The sequence below is a fragment of the Prosopis cineraria genome, unplaced genomic scaffold, assembly GCF_029017545.1.
Source record: "Prosopis cineraria cultivar Desert tree isolate PC_DT_omini unplaced genomic scaffold, ASM2901754v1 PC1, whole genome shotgun sequence".
NCBI classification, from domain to species: domain Eukaryota; kingdom Viridiplantae; phylum Streptophyta; class Magnoliopsida; order Fabales; family Fabaceae; genus Prosopis; species Prosopis cineraria.
Genome location: NW_026555332.1, coordinates 38,519,568 through 38,545,019, shown reverse-complemented (window position 1 = coordinate 38,545,019; position 25,452 = coordinate 38,519,568). Strand labels below are relative to the sequence as shown.

General features: G+C 32.4%; 3 protein-coding genes and 1 long non-coding RNA gene across 4 annotated transcripts; 2 read left to right on the top strand and 2 right to left on the bottom strand.

The window, feature by feature from the left end:
* The first annotated feature begins 5,834 nt into the window (after positions 1 to 5,834).
* LOC129296380 (cyclin-dependent kinase D-3-like) lies at positions 5,835 to 10,281 on the top strand. Its single transcript, XM_054935013.1, has 7 exons — positions 5,835 to 6,214; positions 6,655 to 6,953; positions 7,038 to 7,146; positions 7,829 to 7,954; positions 8,388 to 8,623; positions 8,704 to 9,015; positions 9,877 to 10,281. The coding sequence occupies exons 1-7, from the start codon at positions 6,110 to 6,112 to the stop codon at positions 9,932 to 9,934; spliced, it is 1,245 nt and encodes a 414-aa protein (XP_054790988.1). The 5' UTR covers positions 5,835 to 6,109; the 3' UTR covers positions 9,935 to 10,281.
* A 215-nt stretch (positions 10,282 to 10,496) lies between these two features.
* LOC129296297 (protein DETOXIFICATION 16-like) lies at positions 10,497 to 13,206 on the bottom strand. Its single transcript, XM_054934915.1, has 8 exons — positions 12,989 to 13,206; positions 12,029 to 12,573; positions 11,751 to 11,837; positions 11,573 to 11,629; positions 11,163 to 11,401; positions 10,859 to 10,977; positions 10,694 to 10,780; positions 10,497 to 10,615 (listed from the first exon to the last, which is right to left on the bottom strand). The coding sequence occupies exons 1-8, from the start codon at positions 13,184 to 13,186 to the stop codon at positions 10,547 to 10,549; spliced, it is 1,401 nt and encodes a 466-aa protein (XP_054790890.1). The 5' UTR covers positions 13,187 to 13,206; the 3' UTR covers positions 10,497 to 10,546.
* A 969-nt stretch (positions 13,207 to 14,175) lies between these two features.
* Positions 14,176 to 16,252, top strand: LOC129304301 (uncharacterized). The gene is made up of 4 exons (XR_008591672.1): positions 14,176 to 14,478; positions 14,972 to 15,026; positions 15,133 to 15,284; positions 15,435 to 16,252. It is a non-coding gene; the product is annotated as an uncharacterized LOC129304301 (long non-coding RNA).
* A 2,709-nt stretch (positions 16,253 to 18,961) lies between these two features.
* On the bottom strand, positions 18,962 to 21,673 carry LOC129296667 (protein ALP1-like). The gene is made up of 3 exons (XM_054935277.1): positions 21,618 to 21,673; positions 19,731 to 20,242; positions 18,962 to 19,642 (listed from the first exon to the last, which is right to left on the bottom strand). Exons 2-3 carry the CDS (start codon positions 20,238 to 20,240, stop codon positions 18,962 to 18,964), a joined length of 1,191 nt encoding a protein of 396 aa, XP_054791252.1. The 5' UTR covers positions 20,241 to 20,242; positions 21,618 to 21,673.
* Positions 21,674 to 25,452: the final 3,779 nt, after the last annotated feature.

The following is a 25,452-nucleotide window of genomic DNA, read 5'->3' as shown; positions in this document are numbered from 1 at the left end:
TGGCTAACAGTTTAAAATTTAGGGGAGCTTGTAATAAGTTTACCTCAAAATATATTTTTTTTGTAACTCTCATAGTATGTTTTAACTATTATGAAAATAGAGATTGAGAGAAGGATAAAAGAAAAAAAATTATAATGAAAGAATTGAGAACTTTGTCATTTCAATATGTTGAATACAACCAATGTGTCTGCTATAGGCACAAATGTAATTGGCTAAATCAAATAAAATATATAAAAGAATAATTTCAAAAGGCATTGGAGTAATTAAAAGATATCAAAGTAATTGACGGATATAGACATCCACAAAATTCTCTAATATTCATAACATTTTTTTCTTGAATGTTCTAATATTATGTTTCATTAAAATAAAATAAAAAAACTTAATGGAACAAAAACTTAGTGAAAAAAAAATAGCGCACAATATTTTTAACTTTATTAAAGTTGACTGATTAAAAACTTCCCCCAAAAATCCAATGAGACAAAATATAACCTTTACTTTTCCTGCAAAAGTATCACTCCTTGTTCTTTAGTTTGCTTGAGCCATTGTATTTTAAATTTGTGTTTCAATTTCTTAAATATTGTTCGTCATTGATATCTTTGTGAGATGATATTCTCTTCCAGTTGGACTATACATAAATCATTATTTTCATGTAATATTTTGAAATATTTCTTCTATACATATATGAATACATTTTTTATTTGTTGCATATTTCATGGGAGTAGCAAAACAATCTTGATATATATATATATATATATATTTGCAAATAAATAACTTCTTGGAGGCCTACCCGTGTAGTTCAAACTAGATATATATATAACACATATGCATAATTAATTAATGTCGATGCTAAATAAATTCAATGATGCAACCATATATAATTTATCAGACAGATCATATCAAATAAGTAATTACATTGCAAGTCAATGCTATACCATAAATAATTGTGATATGAAAGTATTTATATATGGTACGTTAGGGTCATATTTGATTTTTTTTTTACAAAAAAAATCTTGATCCACATCATCTTAACATCTTTCTTTAACAGCCAAGTACTCATATAAACTCTTCAGAATATTCTATAATGCTAAATCAATCTATATATATATATATATATATAATTATATGAGAAAATATAAAAATGAAGAAATTTTTCAAAAATCTCTATAAGCTTTTATCATCTTGAATTCTTTTGGAATTTTCAAGTAAATATCATTGTACAATGAGCCATATAAATAAGCTAGCATTATGAACACATATTTTATATCTATACTGCTAGACTAATAACATGTTAAAAAATCATTTCATCAACCACAAAATAATATATTGATGCATATTTTGAATCTTTGTAACATATTCTTATATTTAAAGTTAAGCTTTGCATGTGATATTTTATATTTTTCTTTCTCATAGATAATTATGTACAATATCATACTTCAAGTGCTTGAATTATAAGTTCACAACTTTCATATCATGAATAAGTAAATGTAATTCTACTTGTATTGTGTCTTTTTTTCTAATCTGATTAGCTCTGTATCCACATTCTATTAAGATCCTCATTTGAATGCAATAAAATCATTGAAAGTACTATCGACAACTTTATTCTTAACAATTTTATCATTTCTCATGTTAACATAACTTCTCAAGATCTTTATTGTTATTTGGTATCTAATTCTCTTTTGGGGACTTAAAGTCAATTGTGTCTTTACTTCTTTTAGAATATCAATCTCCTTAATATGATTATATTGATTCTGTACTCTTCTTGTCTCTTTCTATAATATTTTATTTTTTTGGAACCAATTTTCCTTTTATGTTTTAGGCATGATTCAATTTTTTTCTTTGTATCTCGAAGTATTGTCAACTAGAACATGAATTTAATAATTTTCATTGCGTCAATATTTACTTATAACAGTTCTTTTCTAATATTTTATGAACTTTTGATTTATATATATATCTATATATGAGAATATATAGAGAATGTATTCATTCAACTTTCATTTCCAGCTATTCATTATCTCTCCCTCATTTTGAGATAACAAACCATGCAATATAAGCCTTTTATATTCAATTATTTTCTATAAAAACATCCTTTTGTTTCATTTAGAAGCAAACAAGAAGTATCTTACCCAATATTTACTCCTAACTTTATTTGAACATACATTGAACTATGGTGGAGCAATCAAAATTTATGGTTATAGTTAGAAAATTAATTTTAGGAGGTATTCACAATACTTTATTAAATTGATGCATACAAGTATTGCAATATGCAAACTTGCATATTTTATGAAAAATCTTGCTTTTCTAATATTGGTCTAATCATTTCATTGAAGGCATAAATAATTTTAATGGACCATCATGACAAATAAGCTTGTCTTCACATCAAAATTTATTGAAGCTTAAAATATGAAATTACTCACAATTTCAAGCGAATCATTTCAATCGCTAGACTGAAAAATGTACATATAATATAATTTTGTTCCTCACAAACTTTGGGTTGTGAACTGATTAATATATATCTATGTGATTACCTTGTAGATACATTTATTAATTTTATTATATTTTTATATGGTTCACATGGTCCCTAAATGAGCTCATATCAACTTAATTTCTTTCATATATTTGGGATACAATCACAAGTATAACTAATGATAATCTAGTAATTTTCTTTAAGCAACGTATGAGAATTCATCAAGTATAGAACATGTTAGCTATTTAGGAAGAATCTTCTAATTTTTCAATGATAAATTATCAATACTTTGCATCAATACTAATTTAAAATGATCTAACTGATCATACCAAATCATACCAGTACACTTTTAGTATACTATATCAAGTTAATAGTAAAATTTCATTTCAGTATAATAATTTATCTATTATTGTAGACTTTTAACTACAATTATAATCTTAATATGACATTCAATAATCAGTACAACAAAATATTTGAAACCCAAGAAAAAGAGCATCACAAATAAATTTTTCCTAGTGAGTATGAAAATTCCTTGAAGGCCTCAATCAATTTTGTTCTTCCCAATACAACACTAACACCACTTATTTTCTAATGATTGATTTCTTGATCCTCACCCTTAAATATTGTTTAAAGATAATATTTTTTTCATTGTATAGCTTTAATTCAATGATAAAATAATAATACAAATTTTCAAAAGTTCTTCTAGAACTAAATCACAACTTTTAAAACTCTTGCTATTCTTTTATAGCTTTTACAATTATTTATCATAATGATAGTCGGATTTGAATATCAAAACATAATCATTATACTGTACATTCTAAGTGAATTAAAATTCATTATATGTTATAAATATTGTAAGAAAAAAATCAAGTCAACTATATGGACATATGATTGAAGAATTTAAAGAAAATGAAAAATATGTGCACCTACTCACCTCTTTATAGGGAATTTTTTTGAGAGAAAATCATTCCTTAAAAGATTAATCTTCATACACTCTTAGATGACCCATAAAAATTTTGTTAAAATTTTTTTCTCAATAAAATAATTACAATTATCTATATACAAACATTTTCATAAATTTATGGTTATAATGGCTTTTCGTAATCATTCATTGATATTTTCTCAATACCTCATAGTCTTTTAAGGCCAAATAATTACAACTGGCATTAACATTCCTCATGTTTAATAAATAATAGAAATTATGTCAATGTGGTTACATGCCATATTTTTCTATAACATAAATTTTATTGCCTATAATATTCAGGATTATAGGAAAATAATATTTTAAACCCAACAATTGTTTTTGAACTATTAGCCTTCAAGGCTATAGTAATTAAAACAATTGAATTAATAATCAAAATGTCCATCAAAATTTTACAAAATTTATATTAATCATTAGGGTCATAAATTATCCTTTTATAGAATAGTTGTGGTTAAAATTGATATGGCTTCTAGCCATATAATAACAAAATCAATCATGGCTCTCAATTAAGTAATCATAAAATTAAATATGATTTTTGGCTATGTAATTATAAAATCAAATATGCTTTTTGCCATGTAATCATAAAATCAAATATGACTTCTCGCTATATAATTATAAAATATAATTTGGTTGCAGGCCATAAAATCACACAATCCATTATGACCATAAAATGATCATTTATAAAAGAATAAAAATTTAAGAGAAAATATAATTTTAAATTCTTGTACTTTATTCAAGTTTTGTTATGGGTCTCTATAATTTATTTTTAATGTTATAAGTCCCTACATTTTTTTTATTTTGCTATTTTAGATCCCTATAATACTGCTCATGGAAGAATTTAAAATAAAGAAAAATAAAAGTGTAGGGATTTAGAATATAAAAAATAAAATGTAAGAATCTATAACAAAACTTAAGTAAAGTGTAAGGACTCAAAGTTATATTTTTTTAAAATTTAAAGTGACGTAGCTTTAGACCATCTAGTCACATAATCAAAATAATATATCTACCAATCATCTTATTGCAAAAATATTGAAGAGAACCAAAAAGAAGAAAATTAAAATGAGATATATAAAATACATAAACAACAGATTATACGCGCGCGCGCACATATTTTGAACCTCCTTAGTTCATTTGATAAGAGTTGCGTAGGGATAGCTGGTTTATAATTTTGGATATTAAGCATCCTTAAGTGGGGCCTTTTTTTTTTGGTTATTTCTTTTCCTTTCTATCAAAAATTAAACAATAAATAGAATATTTAACAACATGACAGACAGACATACATACAACTAACATTGGCAACCTCATATTACATGATCAGAAATAGGATATTAAATTATGATTAAAACAAATGAAGTAAACAAATTAAAATATAATAGTTATGAGTTTTTATTGTAAAATAATAAAAAAAGAGTTTATAGAATAAATAAATATATGAAGATAGATGTATTCAGGATCTACTTATATTGTGTAAATAGCTTCAAAATCCACCCTAAGTTTTATGAATAACTTCAGGATCTAATTTATCTTTTATATAAATAACTTTATAATTCACTTTATATTTTACATGGATAGCTTCGAAATCTATTTTTATATTTTATACAAATAACTTCAAGATTCATTTTATATTATGTGTGAATAACTTCATGATCTACTTTTATGATAGCTAAATGAATTATATATATAAATAATGGATTAAACACAAGGAATTTTTTTGGTAAAAAAATAAAGAATTGAATGCAAGATAAATAAATAAATGAATATATAAAATAATAATAATCAAAAGATATCGAAGTACTCCTTGGCTACAGTGGGGGTTTGTTCCACTAAGTTCTTGGTTGCCCATTTTGTAGTTTATACCTCCCTCTAGCTTTGGCTACTCACTTAAAAGGAAAAAAATATATTAAAGTAATTGGAAAACATGAACATTACCATTGATGAATCTAGAAATAAATACATGGAGGGCAAAATTAGAAATACTAATTTTCACAATTTTTATATGTAAAATTAAAAAAAATTCAAAAAGAAGGTGAAATTAGTGTTGGCGGGGGGGGGGGAGCACCCCCTTGGCCGCCCCCTCGCATTTTTAACATCACAAAATTTTCTAACATTCACAACACTGACTTTTCTCTCGGGGTAAAATATGTTTTAACATGATCCTATATGATACGAACTTAAGAAGCATATTTTGACGCATAGGATGAGATTGAGAAGGGGAAGAAGACGGGATTCTTTTGCAAACTGCTATAGATTCATATCGTGGGATGTGCTCAAAGTGACGGGCCGCAGGCCTGCGACACACAATTTTTCCAAACGACACCGTTGAGACGATAAAGTCATAAATGGTGATTAATTCCATCAAGAAAACGGCACGCCGTTTCATGAAATGCGGGGCCTGACCAAAGAAAAGCGGCAGTGTGGGGAAGTTGCCTTGACGCTCTTTGTAGTTTGACGGCGTTCAGCTTCTTTCACTTTTTGTTTGCTAGCCTTGCTTTCAGTGCTCGGTAAAGCTTGATGGGGGCTCTCAACGGCTTTCTTGTATCTTGATTGCTTTCCGCCAAAGCCCTAATTAGTTCGTAATGTTTAACTTGTAAATTCCTAATTCTTAGTTTTGAAGATGAATTAGCTTCGATAATACCACCGAGACAAAAATTCGGGGGTCGAAAATGTCGAACATCGATCCGTCTAAGAAAGTAGCCGATAGATATCTGAGGCGTGAAGTCCTCGGCGAAGGTACCTATGGAGTTGTATACAAAGCTATTGATACGAAGGTAACGCCATATCAAATCATTTGCTTTTGTGCTCATTTATTATTTATTTGGAACAAACTTATCTTGCATTTCGTAGCAACATGATTTTTAAAAAACGGAGGAAATTGGATCAGTTAAGATGATTAGGAAAATAGATTTCGATCTCTTAATGTGAATGACGAGCCCTTCTTGGTTGATAAAAGTTGATGAACCAGATATTCATTGATTTCCAGATAGAACCTTACAATATTATAAATAAACACTCGAGTGTTTTCAATGGTTTGTTTTTCTAAGGTTCCAATAACTCGCATAGGCCATAGGGTGTTTAGTTTCTTGCCTTCTCTGGACTTTGAATGTGTGCCATGGGGTATGAACAAGAATTTCTTACCCTTTGTTGATACAAAGGTGGTATCCTTTTATCAATTGGTGGTCTTACGAAGCTGAATTCTATGCTTGAACAGACAGGACAGACAGTTGCTATTAAAAAAATTCGACTTGGCAAGCAGAAGGAAGGAATAAATTTTACAGCTCTTAGAGAGATTAAACTGCTCAAAGAGCTTAAAGACCCCAACATTATTGAGTTAATTGATGCATTCCCACATAAAGGAAATTTGCATCTTGTGTTTGAATTCATGGAGACAGACCTTGAAGCTGTTATACGAGATCGGAATATTTTTCTTTCACCTGCTGATATAAAATCCTACCTTCAAATGACACTTAAAGGTCTTGCTTATTGCCACAAGAAATGGGTTTTGCATAGGTAAAGTATGTTACTGTTTGTTCACTAAATATAATATTACATGCTTTTTAGCGATGAGTGAAAGGTTTGCTTATAAATCCTCAGGGATATGAAGCCAAATAATTTGTTGATAGGACCAAATGGACAGCTGAAACTTGCAGATTTTGGTTTAGCGAGGATATTTGGGAGCCCAGATCGAAGGTTTACTCATCAGGTTTGCTTCTTTATTCAGAGTGCATTGATCCTTTTCAATATGTGGGCACCTAAAACTTGACTCAGGCTCTGGAGATGAGTTCCTTTCTTTTAAATAAAACTCAACATTCTGTGTGAAACTTTGAATTGATAATTCATGGAATTCTGTTTGTTATCCTACTTTCTGCGGATTCTCTTGCTACAATCTAGCAATGCTCCCTAATGATTGGATGTTACAGAACTGGTAGAGGACTTACACTTTAATGATTTACCTGATATGTTGAGGAAGTTCTGTTTTAGAATATAACTTAAAATCTTCATAATGATAGCTGCTTTGTCTTTGAAATATTATAAATTTTAATTTTAATAAATTATTTCCTATTGTTTATTGCCTTTTAAAATGGGTATACAGGATAAGGAAAGAAAACTTTTGCTTATTCAAAATTGGTAATTGGTGGAAGAAGAGCCTTTTCAGATTTCTTGTTTTCTAGCTTTTCATTCACTTCGATCATCTATTCATGCTTGCTAACAACTTAAAGGGCTTGCCAAATGTTTCTTTATGCATTCCAATCAGTTTAGTTGTTTCCATTAGTAACTTCTGCATATTATTAAGCACGCCCTGTTTTATTTCAAGGCTTGTCTTTTATGCTTTCTTCAAGTATATGGATCTCCATGCTTGCCACTTATGCTAATTCTGTGAATAGGTGTTTGCTCGGTGGTATAGAGCACCTGAGCTGTTATTTGGGGCCAAACAGTATGGGTCAGGTGTAGACGTTTGGGCTGCAGCTTGTATATTTGCTGAACTTCTGCTTCGTCGACCCTTTTTGCAGGTAAGGGAAGATTCTTAGTAACTATTTAGAATCAATTGGTGTATTTGAATATGTCTTCAGACCATGGAATTTGATCTTTGAGCTTTTAATCATTTTTGCCATTTTCAATAGAAAGATCTACTTAACTTTATCAAATTGTTCGTATTGCAGTTTGACTAAACCCTTTAGAGCTGTTCTAAGGAACTGTTTAGCTCAGAAGCTGCTGGTTATGTTGATGTTATTGGCTATTGATTTAACTTCCATCTAGGCCAGCTCTCATGTTTCGTCACATTGGCCATTTGTTTAAATTTTTTTAGTGAAAAAACTTATATGTACTTTGAAGATGCAATTTGTTATGTTGGCTATTTTATTCATGTTCTTCTTTATCTGCTACTAATCAATCGTTCGTCATTGAAATTCCTGACTGGTTCTCTCATTTTCTTAATATTGATAGGGTTCAAGTGATATTGATCAATTAGGAAAGATTTTTGCTGCATTTGGGACCCCAACATCTTCTCAGTGGCCTGATATAGTATACCTTCCTGATTATGTTGAATACCAATATGTTCCAGCTCCACCTTTGCGTTCTTTGTTCCCAATGGCAAGTGATGATGCTTTAGATTTGTTGTCAAAGATGTTTACGTATGATCCCAAAGTTAGAATTTCAGTGCAGCAGGCGTTAGAGCACAGGTATGTTATGTGCCTTAACATCATATAAAGATGTCAATAACTGTATTACATCACATATTTAATCTTCTTTTTCTCTTCAGGTATTTTTCCTCCGTGCCTCTGCCCACGGATCCTGATAAGCTTCCTAGACCTGCCCCAAAGAAGGAACTTAAGGCTTCTGATTTCAATCCACACGAGGGCCCAACTGTTCTGTCACCTCCAAGAAAGTCTAGGAGAGTGATGTCAGGGCATGATGGATTTGAAGGAAATGCATTGCAAGGAGATAAAGGTGACAATGTTGGTGATTACATGCAAAAGGTTGGTGATAATACAGGCAACAATGATTCAGCCGCGACAGCTGTAGACTTTTCTATATTTGGATTAAATCCTCCAAATAGGCCTACAATTAACAGGTAAAACAACATTGATCATCTTAGTGGTCAAACTGGCTGTAATTTTAGTTCAAGTCAAACACAATCAGATCATAGACATTGCTCTTCAGCTTGCACATTCAGCCGCAATTCTTCTGCTAAAATTATTTAAGTTGAAGAGTTATAAGTAAAGCTAATGTAGCACATCATCACACGTGCTGTTTTTATTTTTGCCATTGGAATCGGATTTACTTTAAGTGGCGTTTGGATAGATGGATTTGCATTTCAATTTTACATTTAAAATCTTTTGTTTGGGTAGTGAAATCCACACCAATAAGAATGAGTTGTCGTATTTGTGTGACTTGTCCACATGTTTGAGTAGTATTGAAAGAGGATGGTTGAGATTTGAAATAGTTAGGGTAGATTAGGTATTTGAAATTCTTAACAAATTGTAATAAAAAATTTTTTTTGATTTGGATTTGAAAGATTATTTTCATATCATCATGTGGATAGAGATAAGCGCACTTTTTCTCCCATGACTCCACCTTAGTAACAGCGCAATTAAAAGGCCTGGACTTGAAGCATGCTTGTCTTCTGATATATGATTTCAGATGAAGTAGAAAGACAACCAAGTTACAGATTGATAATTATTTCTTAGGCAAATTTCGATATACTTAATATTTATACATAATCTTTAATTTGTGAATAGCTGTGTATTATGCCGTACTGATCATAGCTGCAAGAAAATAACTGATACATTATGGACAGGGTAATTGATTCTGTTTTTCTTTACTTTTATAACTACATCTTTTCACTAGGGTTGGCTGTGGGCCAGATCTTTTTCATTATTTAATTCATGTAAATGATGCTGACTAGTTTTTAATCCCACTTTTGGTTCTGCAGTGCTGACAGGTCATATCTGAAAAGAAAATTAGATCTAGAATTTCAGCATCCAGATTGAATATTCTAGGACAGGAGTGATAAGACCGAGGATTACAATTGCTGCATGGCCCTCATCTGTGTGTCTCCATGGAAAGCTACTATGGATGTGGAGGTATAAAGGAGAAAGTAGCAGTCACAGAAACTTAACGACTCACTTGAATTTTAGTTTGGGGACCCAAAATAACTGCTGCTTATTTAAAATCCCCCCCAATTTGAAGGGCGTCCCACTTGGCCTCGTATCTGTTGCATCCAAAAGTTATTGTGTAAGTTGTTTGCTATAGAACATAAAAATGTACGTTCACATGTGCTTCCAAACAGGTTGTCATTACATTTATCTCACTGAATACAAGTACTTATTTATAGAAATGGTGCCTGATTTTCCTGGTTCTTTGCAATTTTGGTTGTTCATGGAGCCCAATTTTATGTCTTTAAAAGTTCCAAGTGTTCCTGTAATAGTCAGTTTGGACCTTTGGATGCACTTTGGCAAACTTTAGTCAATGGACGAGCAGAATTCTTTCATTACATAACTATGACAATATCTTCTCTGTATACCATACTCAGTTTTACATTTTATGCTAGTGATCTTCGTTTCATATGCTAAAATAGTGTGACTTTCAGAATTACGGCTCCGTCAATTAGTAGCATTTAGGTTACTTGCTGGGACTCTGGGACCTTGTACCCTTATTGCAGCATTCTTAGCCTAAACAAAAAATGATTTTGTTAGGTTCTCAGCTCACCAAATAATACAGAGTTGAAGATATATAAGAGGATGCCTTACTTCTTTCTCCCAGTTGGTGCGCATGGTAATAAGAAGAAGACATACCACTTGCACAACAAGTGCTAATGCGATGCCCATCCAGAGGCCCTTGTGTGTGATAAACCAAAATTATTCAAAACAAGTAGGTTCAATTGAAATATTTTGCTGCAGGAAATTGATTCTTACCTTTACTTTCATGTGGAGGACAATAGCAAAGACTACAGCAAGAGGAACACCCACAAGATAATATGAGCCAAGATTCACAAATGCACCAAGTTTCTGCCAACCACATCCTCTTGCAACACCTTGTTTACAAAATATTGCCAATTGCTTAGCAATGGTCAAGTTCACATATGCATAGAAACATGTTCCATCGACACGGAAGTTAAAACAAATATAGTATGCATGCAACTTAATCACAAGTTTATCTGGCTTTTATTTAAGGATCAAGAATAAGTGATGTGCAAACGAGCAGAAGCAATGTCAGTACCTGAGAGTACAGTTTGAATTGAATCCATAAAAGCGGCACTCGCCACAACTGGGAGCATGGATGCCACATATCTCACCACTTCATGTACATTGGTAAATGCCCCACCCCAAATATTCCTTAATATCATTAGCAGAGAAAACTCCAAAACTCCCACTATGAGGGCCATGGATAAGGTGACTTCAAGTGCTAATTTTGCAGCTTTTGGATAGCCGGCCCCTAGTTCGTTTGATATCCTTGTACTGTGGAGTTGAGATACATAATAAAACTAGTCAAAGTCCACACTAGCATCAAATTAATCCTTGCTACACTAAAAGCCATATATATAAACTTCCGTTGGAGTTGTTTTGCATAACAAAAACAAAAAAAAAACAAAACAAAACAGTAATAAATTTTAGCAAGAAACAACTGACCTTGCAGCAGCCGCAATTCCAAAGGGCAACATCCATAACAGACCAGATGTGTTAAGGCTGGGGAACGAGGAGTTCAGAATCCATAAGAGAACATATATGTGTGCGCGTTCACGCGCGCATGCCATAAAGAGTTCAGTACAATACAAACTAGAGCGTAGCTCCTAATAGAAAAACTTACCATATAGAAGAAACTGAAGTTTGTAGTTTTGGATTAGGAAAAGTACCAGACAGGATCACCATCAATTCAAACGTCCATGCTTCCAAGCTGTTACACAGAAAATCCATAGAATAGCATGAAATCCTCTCAACAATGATCATACCTTTACAAATCACCTAGGAAAGTAGATAGTAATTAGGTTCTTGCAGGACAATTATATTCAATAGTGGAGGAGGAGGAGGAGGAGATGAACAAAATATTGGACCCTTAGGTGAGTAAGCTGAAGGTGAGGATCATACCAGATCATGAGAGCTGAAGGAAGAGCGAGTCTGAAAAATTGGGGGATGTTATGAAAGGATTCTCTTGAAAAGCCCGTCCAAGTTCTCTTGCATGAAGAAGAGTACTTGATATAAAGTGCTAGCAATAGCAAGCTAATCCAATTTGAAATGCAAAATGCGATGGCAGCTCCCTTGATGCCAAGCTCAGCTTTTAGGACCAAAACCCAACAAAAAAGGACGTGAATTAAGCTTGAGATTCCAGTAGTTAGAACCATAGGGAAGACTATGTTCTGGTTTTGTAGGAATTTGATATTGCACTGAAGAAGACCGTAGGCAAAAAGACTTGGAATCATGTAACGAGCATATACTCCAGCTTCTTTTGCAATATTGTGATCTTGATGCAGTGCAACCAGAATAGGTCTTAAGTTCGCCAAAATAATAGACTGGGCTACGGCAACAAGTAAGATGACCAACATGCCTCTCTGCATATGTATGCCAAGCATGTGATACTGCTCTGCTCCATATGATTGACCACAAAATGTGTCCAAGGCACTCGCCATTCCCATCTAAAGCAATAAACAAAGTAACTTTTGAGTTTTGAGCATATGTAAATTAAAGGGCTCTAACATTGATGAAAACTGAAACGTTGAGGAAAGCAAGAGACAATGAAATTCAATGGCCAGGATGATTAGACCACTAAAACCAAATAACTATTGAAACTTTCATGAAATCACTTCAGCTTTTAAAAAGCGTAATATCAAGCACATGGTAATCAACATAACAAACGGGGTGTTTGATGTTGAAAAAGGCGTGTCCTAAGGCTAAATCTCATGATTCAATATGATATGAGCATAATAAACGTAAACAGCAAAAGATATTGAGATATGGGAACAATGGCATACTAAAGACTTGCCGTAATTTGCATGAACATGTTATAGATAGCGGAAATGCAGAAGCACAGAATAAACATCGTTAACGTACCAGTACCATAAAACCAGTGGCATTGAGGAAAGAAGTAGCCATGGAAGCACCAGACAGGGTCAACTCTCCCAAATGACCCGCAAACATTAGCGATGTCAGTTGTAAACTGTACATGAACAAGCTCACAGCAATCATTGGTCCTGCCAACCATAGCTGTTTCTTTGCTTCGCTTGCAATTTCCTTTCTCCACAATCCCATTTCTCGTTCTACTCCCTATCTCTGTGTCACGCTGCTTTTTGGGCAAATGCCTCAATTCAATTCTCTTCTTCCCTAAGCCATTGAACGCTACTGAGCAATACCCAGATGCATATCAAGGACTTGAATATATGGGAACGCCAAATGTGAAGAGCCAAACGCGGACGCATGGCCAGGTGGCAACTATATATGTGAAGTGAAATTAACTGTGCCGATGGGGCTCACTAAGGAGTAATGACCTTATTTGAAAAAACAAAAAACAGAAGAAAAGAAAAGGCAATTTTTTATTTTCTAAATTCAGTGTTATACTCCATGGTCCCTTGGTCCCTATCGTAGAGTACCGTCTAGAAGCTTTTTTTGGTTGGTTATTGATTACATTTTTTAATATTATTTTTATTTAAATTCATTAACTATGTATGAGAGAAAATATAATGTAAATTTAAAAAAATTTCATTTAAAAAAGTGTAAAATTAAAAATTTATTCTATTTTCAGATAAAATTAATAACTTAACTACCTTTCTATCATTCTAATAAAGTAGTTGAAAGTGCTTTATAAAAGAGAAAGAGAGGGAATATCACCTTTTTTTTTTCAACTTTTATGCTAAAAAATACTCATGCCATCCCTATTTATAAGCTATTTTAGACAAAATTATGCATACATACTTTTTTTACAACAAAAATATAAATTTATAAAAATATCCTTTATTTAATATTCTATTTGTGAAACAATAATAGAGAAAAAAAAAAGAAAATATAATGGAAAGGATAATATAGAAAAAAATTTATTAATAAAATTTTATTTTTAATAAAGTACCTTATATTTTGGTACACAAAATCTCTCCAAAAGTATTTTATTAATTTAATTGGGATAAAAAGAGTACTCTATAAAGAATTTTAGGTCATGTTTGGTACGCAGGTTTCAGTTTTGAGGGATTAGTATTGGGATTGGGAATAAAGTTTTAAAATTATGTTTGGTATGTAGGAATATTTTGAAAGAATACCTTATTTTATTTTATTTTTTACTTAAATATAAATTATAAAAAGACAAAGATACCCTTTAAAATAATAAAAACAGAAAATAAAAACCAAACGTGATCATCCCTTTGTCTTGTCATTTCTTCTTCTCACCGATGAACTTCTGCGACGGTGAACTCAAGGAGATCTCTGGCTTCCATTTTCGATCATCGAGCTCCATATTGTGAAGGGTTTCGTTCACGCCGTTCTAATTTCTCTCAGCTCCATCAACTCGTAAGCGCCTCTAAGCCGAAAATCAAGAGCCAAGGAGAGTGTGTCAGGTATGCTTTGAAGCCTTCGAACTCTGCCTTTGATTTACTTCGGACTCTACCGTTGAGCGAGGAGATGAGCGAGGGGCCCAGGTTAGTGGGGCCCACCTTGGAATCTGAGGCCATGTTTGGCCTGAAGTGTCGGTGAAGCTCAGGTTCTTTCGTTCTTGTTCAGTCGGGAAGTTACATTTCTATGATTCGGAATTCTATATCCTGTTTATTCCCTCAATAATTCTTGGTGATTTGACAAAGTCAGCTTGTTTCGCGTTCGAATGAATGCCAATTATTGCAAATTGGCGCCTCGAAGTTTAAGATTTACTCCTTAACTTTGTTGCCTATACTTCTGGGCTTGGAATTTTCATTTATATAACTATTGGATGTTAAAGTCCGGTTTTCAGATCAACTAGAGATTTCTTCGGTATTGAATTGTTCCATATGTTGGCAAAAAAAAAATTATTCATTTGTTTAATTTGACTTTGTTGCAATTGATGACTTCAATTTGCAGAATCTGGATCTCCCGAGGATTGATCGGATTATCTGATGCTCTCTTTGATCTCAAGGTCTATCCATATTTCTCGTCACATACGCATATAAACTTACTCTGCGCATGCCAGTACTGAAAAGAAAGTAGTTTTGACGGGCGTTCTTTGTGTGAAATTACTTCAGGACTGCCAATAGCTGCCATTGAGCCGGTGCCAGAGAGTTCTGTGTCGGACATGGAGGAGCGAACCATAAAAGAAAGAGAGAGATGGTGGAAGATGGGTTTGAAGGCTATATCAGATGGGAAGTTGGCTGTGTTGCTTTTATCGGGTGGCCAGGTACTTCTGCGATTGCTTAGAATCGTTATTATTATTATTATTATTTTCATGTTCTAATTGCTGAAGAGATCCTCGATGCCTTTTGGCATAATCCTTCTTTTGATTTTTTGTTTGTTTGTTGGTTTAATTGAGTGCTCTGTTATCTTGAAGATTTGTCTTCCCCTTCAGAAGTTGGTGCTGTGATTAGTGAACTTTACTTCTTTGAAAGGGGCATTACTTAGGTGATAAAGATAGTAATTCACAATGCGATTTCCCCTTTTTTTTGGGTACTTCCTGAAACATTATTTTGGCATGATGTTGCCTCTTTTTGTCACTGATTTGATTGAGGGCAAAAAGAAGAGCTCAAGTGAGCATGAAGATGAAAATGTCAACAAGTGCAACTCCAAGAGGTGCCATTTTAGCCATTCCTTTTCAAGCTCCATGAAGAACATACAATTTTACTCCATTTTAGCCATTTGACACCCTGATTTCTGCAAATAAACATACAAGATGGAAATAAGGAAATAAGGAGCGAACCTTCAATTGCTTGGAAAAGAGAAGCGAACTGTGGTTGGAACTGCAGGAAATAAGGAGTGAACCTTCAATTGCTTGACGAGGCATTCTGTTATAGGAAATGAAGCCTTCAACAGGTTCATCAACTATCCGTGTCATAGTCATCATAGCAAGAGGGAATGTTGGGAAATTCAACAAGAGGGGCACTTGGGGACAAACAGAAACATCCAAAAAAATCCATCAAGAAGCAAGCTTTTGTTCTGTTGCTAAATTAAATGAGGTGTATGTATATATATAATATAGCATTTAGATTTATTTATGAAGTCTATAGCTATATGGCTCCAATCTAGTGGTTATATCTCTGATTCTGTGGAATTTGCAAGTGTTATATTACAAGTTTTTGTAAATTTTGCAAGTGGTTATAACAGCCATGGATCTTTAAATGTAAGTCTGTACTTGAAGCTATAGTTTCTCTATTTTCCAAGTTTTATGCTGCACCAGTCTCATTGATGCTTTCATGCCTTCAAACATGTCTCTGCTAAGATGCCATCAGTCTCATAGATATATTATTACATATATTAAATGTACTCCATATATTAAATGTACTCCATATGTTTCTTAGCTCCATATTAAAAATACTTAATCATATCAAATTCTGCAATATTTTGATCAGAACTTCCCCCTTAATTGACAGAATTCCTGATCAAATTCTTCCATTTGATGGCATTTTCATATGGGCAAGGAACCAAGTTGCAACTTCATGATCAAATTAAGCTAGTGTATATATACTTATATATATACTACTATTATATAAACTTCCAATAGATACTCTATAAAACATGAAAGAAAGGATGTCATTTATCATATCATAATTAATAAGGTCAAGGAAGCAAGATACTCCATATCTTACTTTGAAACAAAATATAGTCAATGGTGCTACTCATATATCCAAGCACCCAAGTAAGATATGCCATATCTTACACAAAAAATTAGACATCTAAACATGACATTACATATGAAGGATCCTCTTGCAACTTTACTAAGGATCACCAAAAAATTGAGATACACCAAAATATCAAGTGACACTAATACTAGCTTATGCTATTATTTCGCGAATCACATCAGCTTTATCCTCTTCAGGCATGGAATAAAAGCCAATTAGCATATTCTCATCACCAATAATCTTCACATATGCCTTGAGACGTTCTTGGTGGGAAAGTCCTTCAACTTTCTTCAACTCAACAAGGAGAGACGACCTCATGCCATCAATACGTTTCTCACGTTCAACTCTATCAAGGTGCATGCCAAAACGCTCAGATGACTCCTTTAACCCATCAGCTAGTGTTTGAACAATCATTTTCATGCCTTCAAGCATGGAAGGTTGAGCTTCAGTGCTGTTTCGCTTCCTCTTTTTCGCACCGGAAGTTGCATCAGAAGGGGACAGCTCAGTTGGAGAGTTCTCTTGTGGTGAAGTATTGGCATGTGATCCATCCATTTGAGAATCAGTTGGAATGTACTCAGTAGGAGTATCTTCTATGGGTGAAGTAAACCCATGTTGATCATGAAACTCTTCAATGATATCTTCATAGGTTTGAGCATCCTTTCCATTTGCCCTATCCTTCCCAAAGATATTAGATAGCTCATCATAATAGGGGAAAGTCTTGTTTCTCCACTTAGCAGCTTTCTTGTTTACCTGTGACAGAAAAAAACAAATAAACAGCAGAAACTACAGCCAAAATATCAGAAAAAACAAATAAACAGCAGAAAGAAACAGCAGAAACTAACAGCAAAAAAACAGAAAAAACAAATAAACAGCAGAAACTACAGCAAAAAAAACTAGAAAAAACAAATAAACAGCAGAAAGAAACAGCAGAAACTAACAGCAAAAAAACAAAAAATAAATAAACAGCAGAAACTAACAGCAGAAAAAACCAGAAAAAACAAATAAACAGAAGAAACTAACAGCAGAAACTACAGCCAAAAAACCAGAAGAAATAAACAGCAGAAAAAAACAGAAAAAATAAATAAACAGCAGAAACTAACAGCAGAAAAAACCAGAAAAAACAAATAAACAGAAGAAACTAACAGCAGAAACTACAGCCAAAAAACCAGAAGAAATAAACAGCAGAAACTAACAGCAGAAAAAAAACAGAAAAAATAAATAAACAGCAGAAACTAACAGCAGAAAAAACCAAAAAACAAATAAACAGAAGAAACTAACAGCAGAAACTACAGCCAAAAAACCAGAAGAAATAAACAGCAGAAACTAACAGCAGAAAAAACCAGAAAAAACAAATAAACAGAAGAAACTAACAGCAGAAACTACAGCCAAAAAACCAGAAAAAATAAATAAACAACAGAAACTACAGCCAAAAAACCAGAAAAAACAAATAAACAGCAGAAACTAACAGCAAAAACTACAGCCAAAAAATCAGAAAAACAAATAAACAGCAGAAACTAACAGTAGAAACTACACAGCCAAAAACCAGAAAAAACAAATAAACAGCAGAAATTGAAACAGCAAAAAACAGCAGCAAAAAAAACCAGAAAAAACAAATAAACAGCAGAAAGAAACAGCAGAAACTAACAGCAAAAAAAACCAGAAAACAAATAAATAGCAGAAAGAAACAGCAAAAATAGCAGAAACTAACAGCAGCAATTTACCTTCACATATTCATCCCAAACAGTCTTGGGAGCTGTCACACATTTCTTTTCAAGGTCCCAACCAAAACCAGATAAATTGAGAAGGTCAGAAACCACACCATAGTTAATTTTTAACTTCTTGACTCTTGACTGAATATGAGGATGGGCCTTAATACCACTTCCAGGTATCAAACCATCAAGCATGTCCTTCAAAGTGTTTAAGACACGTGGCCTTAAACCATTGTCAAATACAAGTTCTCCCTTATCATGTAGCACCATGGATTGAATTAATAATTCATCCTCTTTGGGTGTCCACATGTGCTTGTCTGATTTTCCAGACCTACTTGACATGTTTGTTCAGCTAGAAGAAGAAAATGTTAGAACTTGAGAAGAGGTTAAACAACAATAAGACAATATGACAATATATTATTATTAAGGACATAACAATAATACATGTTCTATCATACCATACACCACACTCAAAGAAACAAAGAAAATTGACATATTCAAACAAACAATAATGTTTAAATGAAATAACTAATTCATCTAGATATCCTATTAGAAGAAAAAGTAGTGAACATTTCATTAGCAAGAGTATCCCTAAAGGTAGCCCATTCATCAGAAGCATCCATGTTTTGAATTGGGGTGTTTTCCATCCCGTCCATATCAACACCCATTTCTGGAACTTCATTTTCAAGTGGATCTACACCTTCTTGACGAATTAAGTTGTGTAGGAGGCAACAAGCAATTATAACTCGGTTATGTGTTCGAACGGGATAAAATGATGGGCTTCTTAGTATAGCCCACCTTAACTTCAAAATACCAAAACACCGCTCAATTACATTTCGTGCAGAAGAGTGTCTCATATTAAAGCACTCTTGTGCACTTCTAGGATGTCGCCCTTCTCTCCATTCACTTAAGTGGTATCTTTGCCCTCTATACGGTGCAAGAAATCCCTTACAGTTGGTGTAACCAGCATCAACCAAGTAATAGTGACCTTGTGGAACTCTCAAGCCATTCCTTCTACTTATGGCATCACGAAGAACCCGTCCATCTGCTGCGGACCCTTCCCACCCAGGCAAAACATATATAAAGAAACCATCTTGTGAGCAAACACCCAACACATTTGTAGTTATCTCTCCTTTCCTATTCCAGTATCTTGCCTTATCGAGAGAAGGAACTCTTAACTTGATGTGAGTTCCATCTAAGGCGCCTAAACAATTCTATAAAATAGAAAAGTAAAAAAAAGTTAATACAAATTGTTCACACAACTTTCAAAAATAATGATAAATACATAACATGTATATTTACCTTAAACCACTTCCACCTTTCATCGCTAGAGTCATCAGCCACTGGCTCTGGTTTCTTCAACAACATATCTCCAAGTCTCATCATACTAGTAAGTACTGAATTGAAATGCCTACTAATAGTTTCTCCCGATCTACCAAAGTTATGTTGTATTACTCTATTCTTCACATGATGTGCTAGTATGTGTAAAAACATGGCAACTTGTTCATCTACAAGCATGTTCTTACTAGGTTTAAGACCACCCACATCCGTTAGCATAGAACACAACTTATCAAATGTTGATCTATGCATTCTAAGTAAGTTGTAACAGGCTACATCACTGCTAGACATCATTCTCTTTAGGTAAGATCTCTTAGCAATAAAATCCATTTTGTAAGGTATATGTCTGATTCTTCGTCTCTTTAGTATGATAGTCATACACATACAAATGCAAAACGCATACACTGCCTCAGTCATGCTCATCCAGAAGAGAAACAAACGTAATAGTATTCTCTTTTCCTCAGATAGTGCCATAACTGTGTACCAATTATACAGATATATAAAAGATTAATATTTAACATATGTAATGGAATAAAAGTAATTAGTGGTTAACAATAAATCACAGTGATAACACTCTTCAAAAAAATAATAGATGAATTGCTGTGCAATATAAAAGTATAAAATAGTATTAGTATAGCAAATGATCAAGGACCTGTTTGATTTATTTTATTCTGCAATTAGTTTTTCTTCCCAATTGTTTTGTAATAATTTAGCTTAGAGACATTTTCTTATACCTTTATGGGTGCTCTTGTTTTGGGTGCTCTTTTTTTAGTACTAGCCGACTACACTGAAGCAGAAACACCGCCCCCAAAACTACTCAACAGACAAAATAAAACGACAGAAGCTACTACTTTCCCCGCATCATGGTTTATTTGGTAAAACCCGAAAGCAGTTTTAATGATCTTTTAGTAACCGTATATACATTAAGTAATAATTACATTTCAGCATACTAAGGAAATGGAATCTATAAAAGACGAGGTTCATGCTGCCAAAAAATATATATAATCCATTCCATACTTCCTACACCAAAGCCTGAAACCTCCTTTCCAACCTTCAAAAAAAAAAGATTATAATTTAACAGTCTTGAACATATTTCTTTTTACACACGATTATTTTAAGCAGAATGAGCACTTTTGTAGTAGTTATGCGAAGGGGTCAATGAAATTAATCAGGAGTAACCCTTTCAGATGTCTATACACATTCTTTGAGTAATAACTCAATGGCTCAATTACAAACCCCCTTCCACTCGGGGGCAAAAGGGCAAATAATGGATACAGAAAATCACTCTGCCATCATCCTCAAATTTTTAATAAACTGAGCGACTAATATTATTGAGGAAGCAGACCAGATTCTCGTGGACTAGATTTCTACAATCAAGAAATATCTACTCCGGTCTAGAAAAGACAAGGTCCAATTATCAAATTAAGCAAAAAATCGCATCTGTTGCAAGTATTGTCATCAAAAGCAATTGCCAGTTATAATCTTATGCATAAGCTCAGTCCAATGTAAATGCGTTTCAATGGAATTTACAACTACAGCATCCAATCATGACGCGTAGACTAAAGAAAATGAGATTGAAGTTGCCTGAACCCACAGTAAGTATGTACGCAATATCTGCCTCTCATTTACATTTTGTATTATTTCTTATACAATCGATTCTGTTTTCTTGACAGATGTAATAGGATTCTTGAAAGGGTTTGGCTCTTACAATTTCAAAAAATTTTAAAGCTTATGTAGATAAAAACCTGCAAACAGTCATTTGTGAAGGAGAGATCACCGGAAAAGGAAAAGCCAAATACAAAGAAGATGGAAGAAGAAGATCGACGAAGGGGGAGGACGGAGCAACAGTACCTGAAGGCAAGATGAAGGAGATGGCGACAGGGCAGATCGATGGATGAGTCTCTTGCGGCGCCGATGGAGATGCGTTCGACTTGAGGTTTGCAATGCTGATGACTTTTATCAGGCAAAAACTCAACAGGGGCACTCTTGTCCAAAAAATATTATAACCATGGATAATATTGTCATAAAATATTGCAAACCCAGGTTTAATTTTTCAGTACCAGGTAGAAGGTGGGTTTGTGTAATCCCATCTAAGTGGGTTTCAGCAAACCCAAATAAGAGCCAATGCTTTATACCAAACACATTAAATTGGGCCTTATTCAATGCCAATGCCAAACCCAACCCTTCAATGCTACATACCAAACATGGCCTTAGGTTTTTAAAGTGTTATTGATAAGATTTTTTTTTTCAAAAATATCAACAATTAGAGTTGTGATTAATAAGATTTTCTAATTAATATATTTTATTAAATAATGATAAATATGAAAAGAATGTGCATTTTTAAATGTTATTAACTAACTTATTGAGAGTATAAATTAGTTAAAAATGTCTTATAATTATAAATGGATATTTTAGGCAGATAAAGAATATTAGTTAAAAATGTTATGTTAAAAAAAAGACTGTTTTCCCCTTAAGAAAGTTAGGTAGATAAAGAATATTAATAAATGTTTTTGCTTTAATTTTATCAATATATGATATAATCCAATTGGAGTTTATCAAACTATAATACCATCAAATAAATAAAACCTAAAGAGACGCAGCCATAATAGCCTCAAACTTTACGAACATGAGACTCGTATATATCAAAGAAAGATTTTTAAGTTTCTCTATAATAGATTGGTACAACTCCTGTATCAATAACTATCCTTTTTATCTATTTCTTTAGTGAATCCTCACAATGAATAGAAAAGAAAGATGGAAGCTTCTTTAAAAATCTTCTTTTTCAAGACATGCAATCCAATTTAATGATGCGAATCTAGACTAAAGTTAAAACAATTAAGACTTGAGAGATGCAATTTTAACTTCAGAATAAAATCCGATTTTCTTTTAAATCTCACACACACCCACATATGAAAGTAAGATCCTAAAATTTTTCTTTGCATTTGATGATTAATTTAATAAAGATCTTAATATAATCATAACAAATTAAAGTAGGATTCTCACACCTCATGATCATCTCTCTTAGTTTTAAAAGAAAATTTACAAGTTAATATTTGAAAGTTAAAAATCAAACTTCGCCCGGGATAGTTATTTGTACAATATTTCGGTTTATTCAAGAATTTGAGCAAGATTTAAAATATCTCAAACAAACCTGACCGTGACATTGATTTTTGCAGCCATGAATAATGATAATGCTCAAAACTTTAAGCAATTATTAATATTAATTAAATTAAAGGGAAGGCGTTTGCATGCACCCAAGAAAGTTTGAAAATCGAATCAAATATGTTCGTGAATTTTAATAATCAGCTTATTAATATGGTTTTGGGAATTAATATATTCCAATTAAGATACTTCCACTTATTTTTAATATGGGACAGGCTTCATAACAGTCAAAATTTAACATAACGGTCAAACCAGTCAAAGGTTAACGATAAGATAACGTTATACATAAATAAAAAATGTTGGGGCTAAATTACACCAGAAAATATTTTAAAATATGATATGCGCGTAGCTGAAAACTTCAATATTAGATTTGTACCGTTTGAAATGAATTAGATAGCATGACTCCATATATACACATACTCTCTTGATTTAAAATATAAAGTATTTTTAATTAAATTATATTCTTGATAAGTTAATTAATTATCTTTAAATTAATATTTTCTTTCTATGTTTGTCATTGTTAAAGATGAAGAGTTAAGTGATTTATTTATTAAAGTATCTTAAAAAAACTCTTTGATTATAAATTAAAAAATTAAAAATACCTTATATTTTTTAATAGCCAACCTTAGAAAAATGTCTTGTATTTTTTTAGCAGATGCAGTATATAATTTTTGTATATATTGATGATTCAAAATGTTATACAAAATTTTCATTTTTAACTTTAGATTTAGATTCTGCGCCATGTAGAAAATATGTGCAGCAGCAGCATGTTTATAATTGGCTAATAAGTTGTCTATCAAAAAATAATAATAATTGGCTAAAAAATTTAATATATAAATTTGTGTATTATGGTCCTTGGATCAAGTTCATGCATGTAATTATATATATAAATCCGCTAGAAATGCGCATACATGCTTGTTGCAATTGTGAATTGTGATCATCATAATGTGCATGCACGCATACTGGAATGAACCTGTGTTTTTAACATTTTGACCGATAACCCCTCACTGTTAGTACTGTTTCAATTATATAACATAAATTGACATGTCAAATTAATATATGGCATTTCATGTAGAATATTTGATAACTTAATAATTTTCTCCACTAAACTAAATCAAAGTGAAGGGCCTGAATTAAATCTATCGAAGTCTAATTAAACACAGGAGATCGCCAAGCCACTTGGTGGTGAGGGGCAAATACACCCCTCATTTTAAGAAAAATAATAAATTTAGTATACAAGTTTGGGAGAATCATAGATAGGGCTCTCAAAAACAACACATATACATAAAGAGCTGAAAGGGATATAAAATTCTTCTGTAGGTCCAAGGGCTCTCCATATAATTAAAATTTCTGCTGAAATGTCATAAAGCTCCTGCCATCTTTTTTTTTTTTTAACTACCAGCAATCGCTGGGGCCACATCACCAGCCGCTAGAGCCCCATCACTAACAAGGAGGACACCATTGTCAGTGGCCAGTGCATCAACTATTAGTGGTCAGAGCTTGTTTTTCAAAAATTGAAAATTTTTTTATGTATAAATAAGTCATGTTCAAGTATTAAGTAATTGTTTTGCCATTAACAATAATATGTCTATGATTAATCATAACCCATAAAAATGTTTGAAAACAAATTTATAGTATATATATTATTTGCCTATCAATATTGAATGAACAAGTTCTTAAAAAAAACCAAAAAGTTGAGTTTAAAAAATTGACAATATGTTTTATATATGAATAAGTCATGTTCGAATATTTACAAGTGATTGTTTTGACATGAATAACAACATATCCATGATTAGCCATAACTCATGAAAATGTTTAAAAATAAATTATAACATGTGTGCGAATGTGTTATTTAGCATAACATTGATAATATGTCAATATTAAAGGAACAACATGTTAAAAAAATTGAAAAAGATGTGTTTCAAAAATTGACAACTTTTATGTATGAACAAGTTATGTTCACATATTTATAAGTGATTGTTTAGATATGAATAATAATATATTCATGATTAACAGCAACTCATATTAATGCTTGAAAACAAAAGCTATAACATATTCCCTCTGTTAAAAAATGTAAGGCATTTTTAATTAAATCGCATCTCAATAAAGTAATTACTTGTCTTCAAACTAATACCATCTTTTCATATTTACCCTCATTTAATAGGGTGTTTTACTCTAAAATAAATATAAAGTAATTTATTCATTATGGACACTTTAGGAAAAACAAAAGGCAATAATTACACCTTGAAACACTAAAAATATCTTACATTTTCTAACATTCAACCCTCAAAAAATACCTTGTATTTTTTAATAGAAAGAGTATATATTATATTTTGTAATATTTTATCAAATGGCTTTAGTAATTCAGTAGTAAATTACTTTTTGCAACACCAAGGGATCAAGAGTTCAAATCCTTCCTTGATCTCTTGGCCCCCTTTGATGGGATTTGCCCATTGGTGTTGATGCCGGAGCTCAAGCCACTAGCAATGGTGGCCTCCTTCTCAGTTATAGAGCTTCAACAACT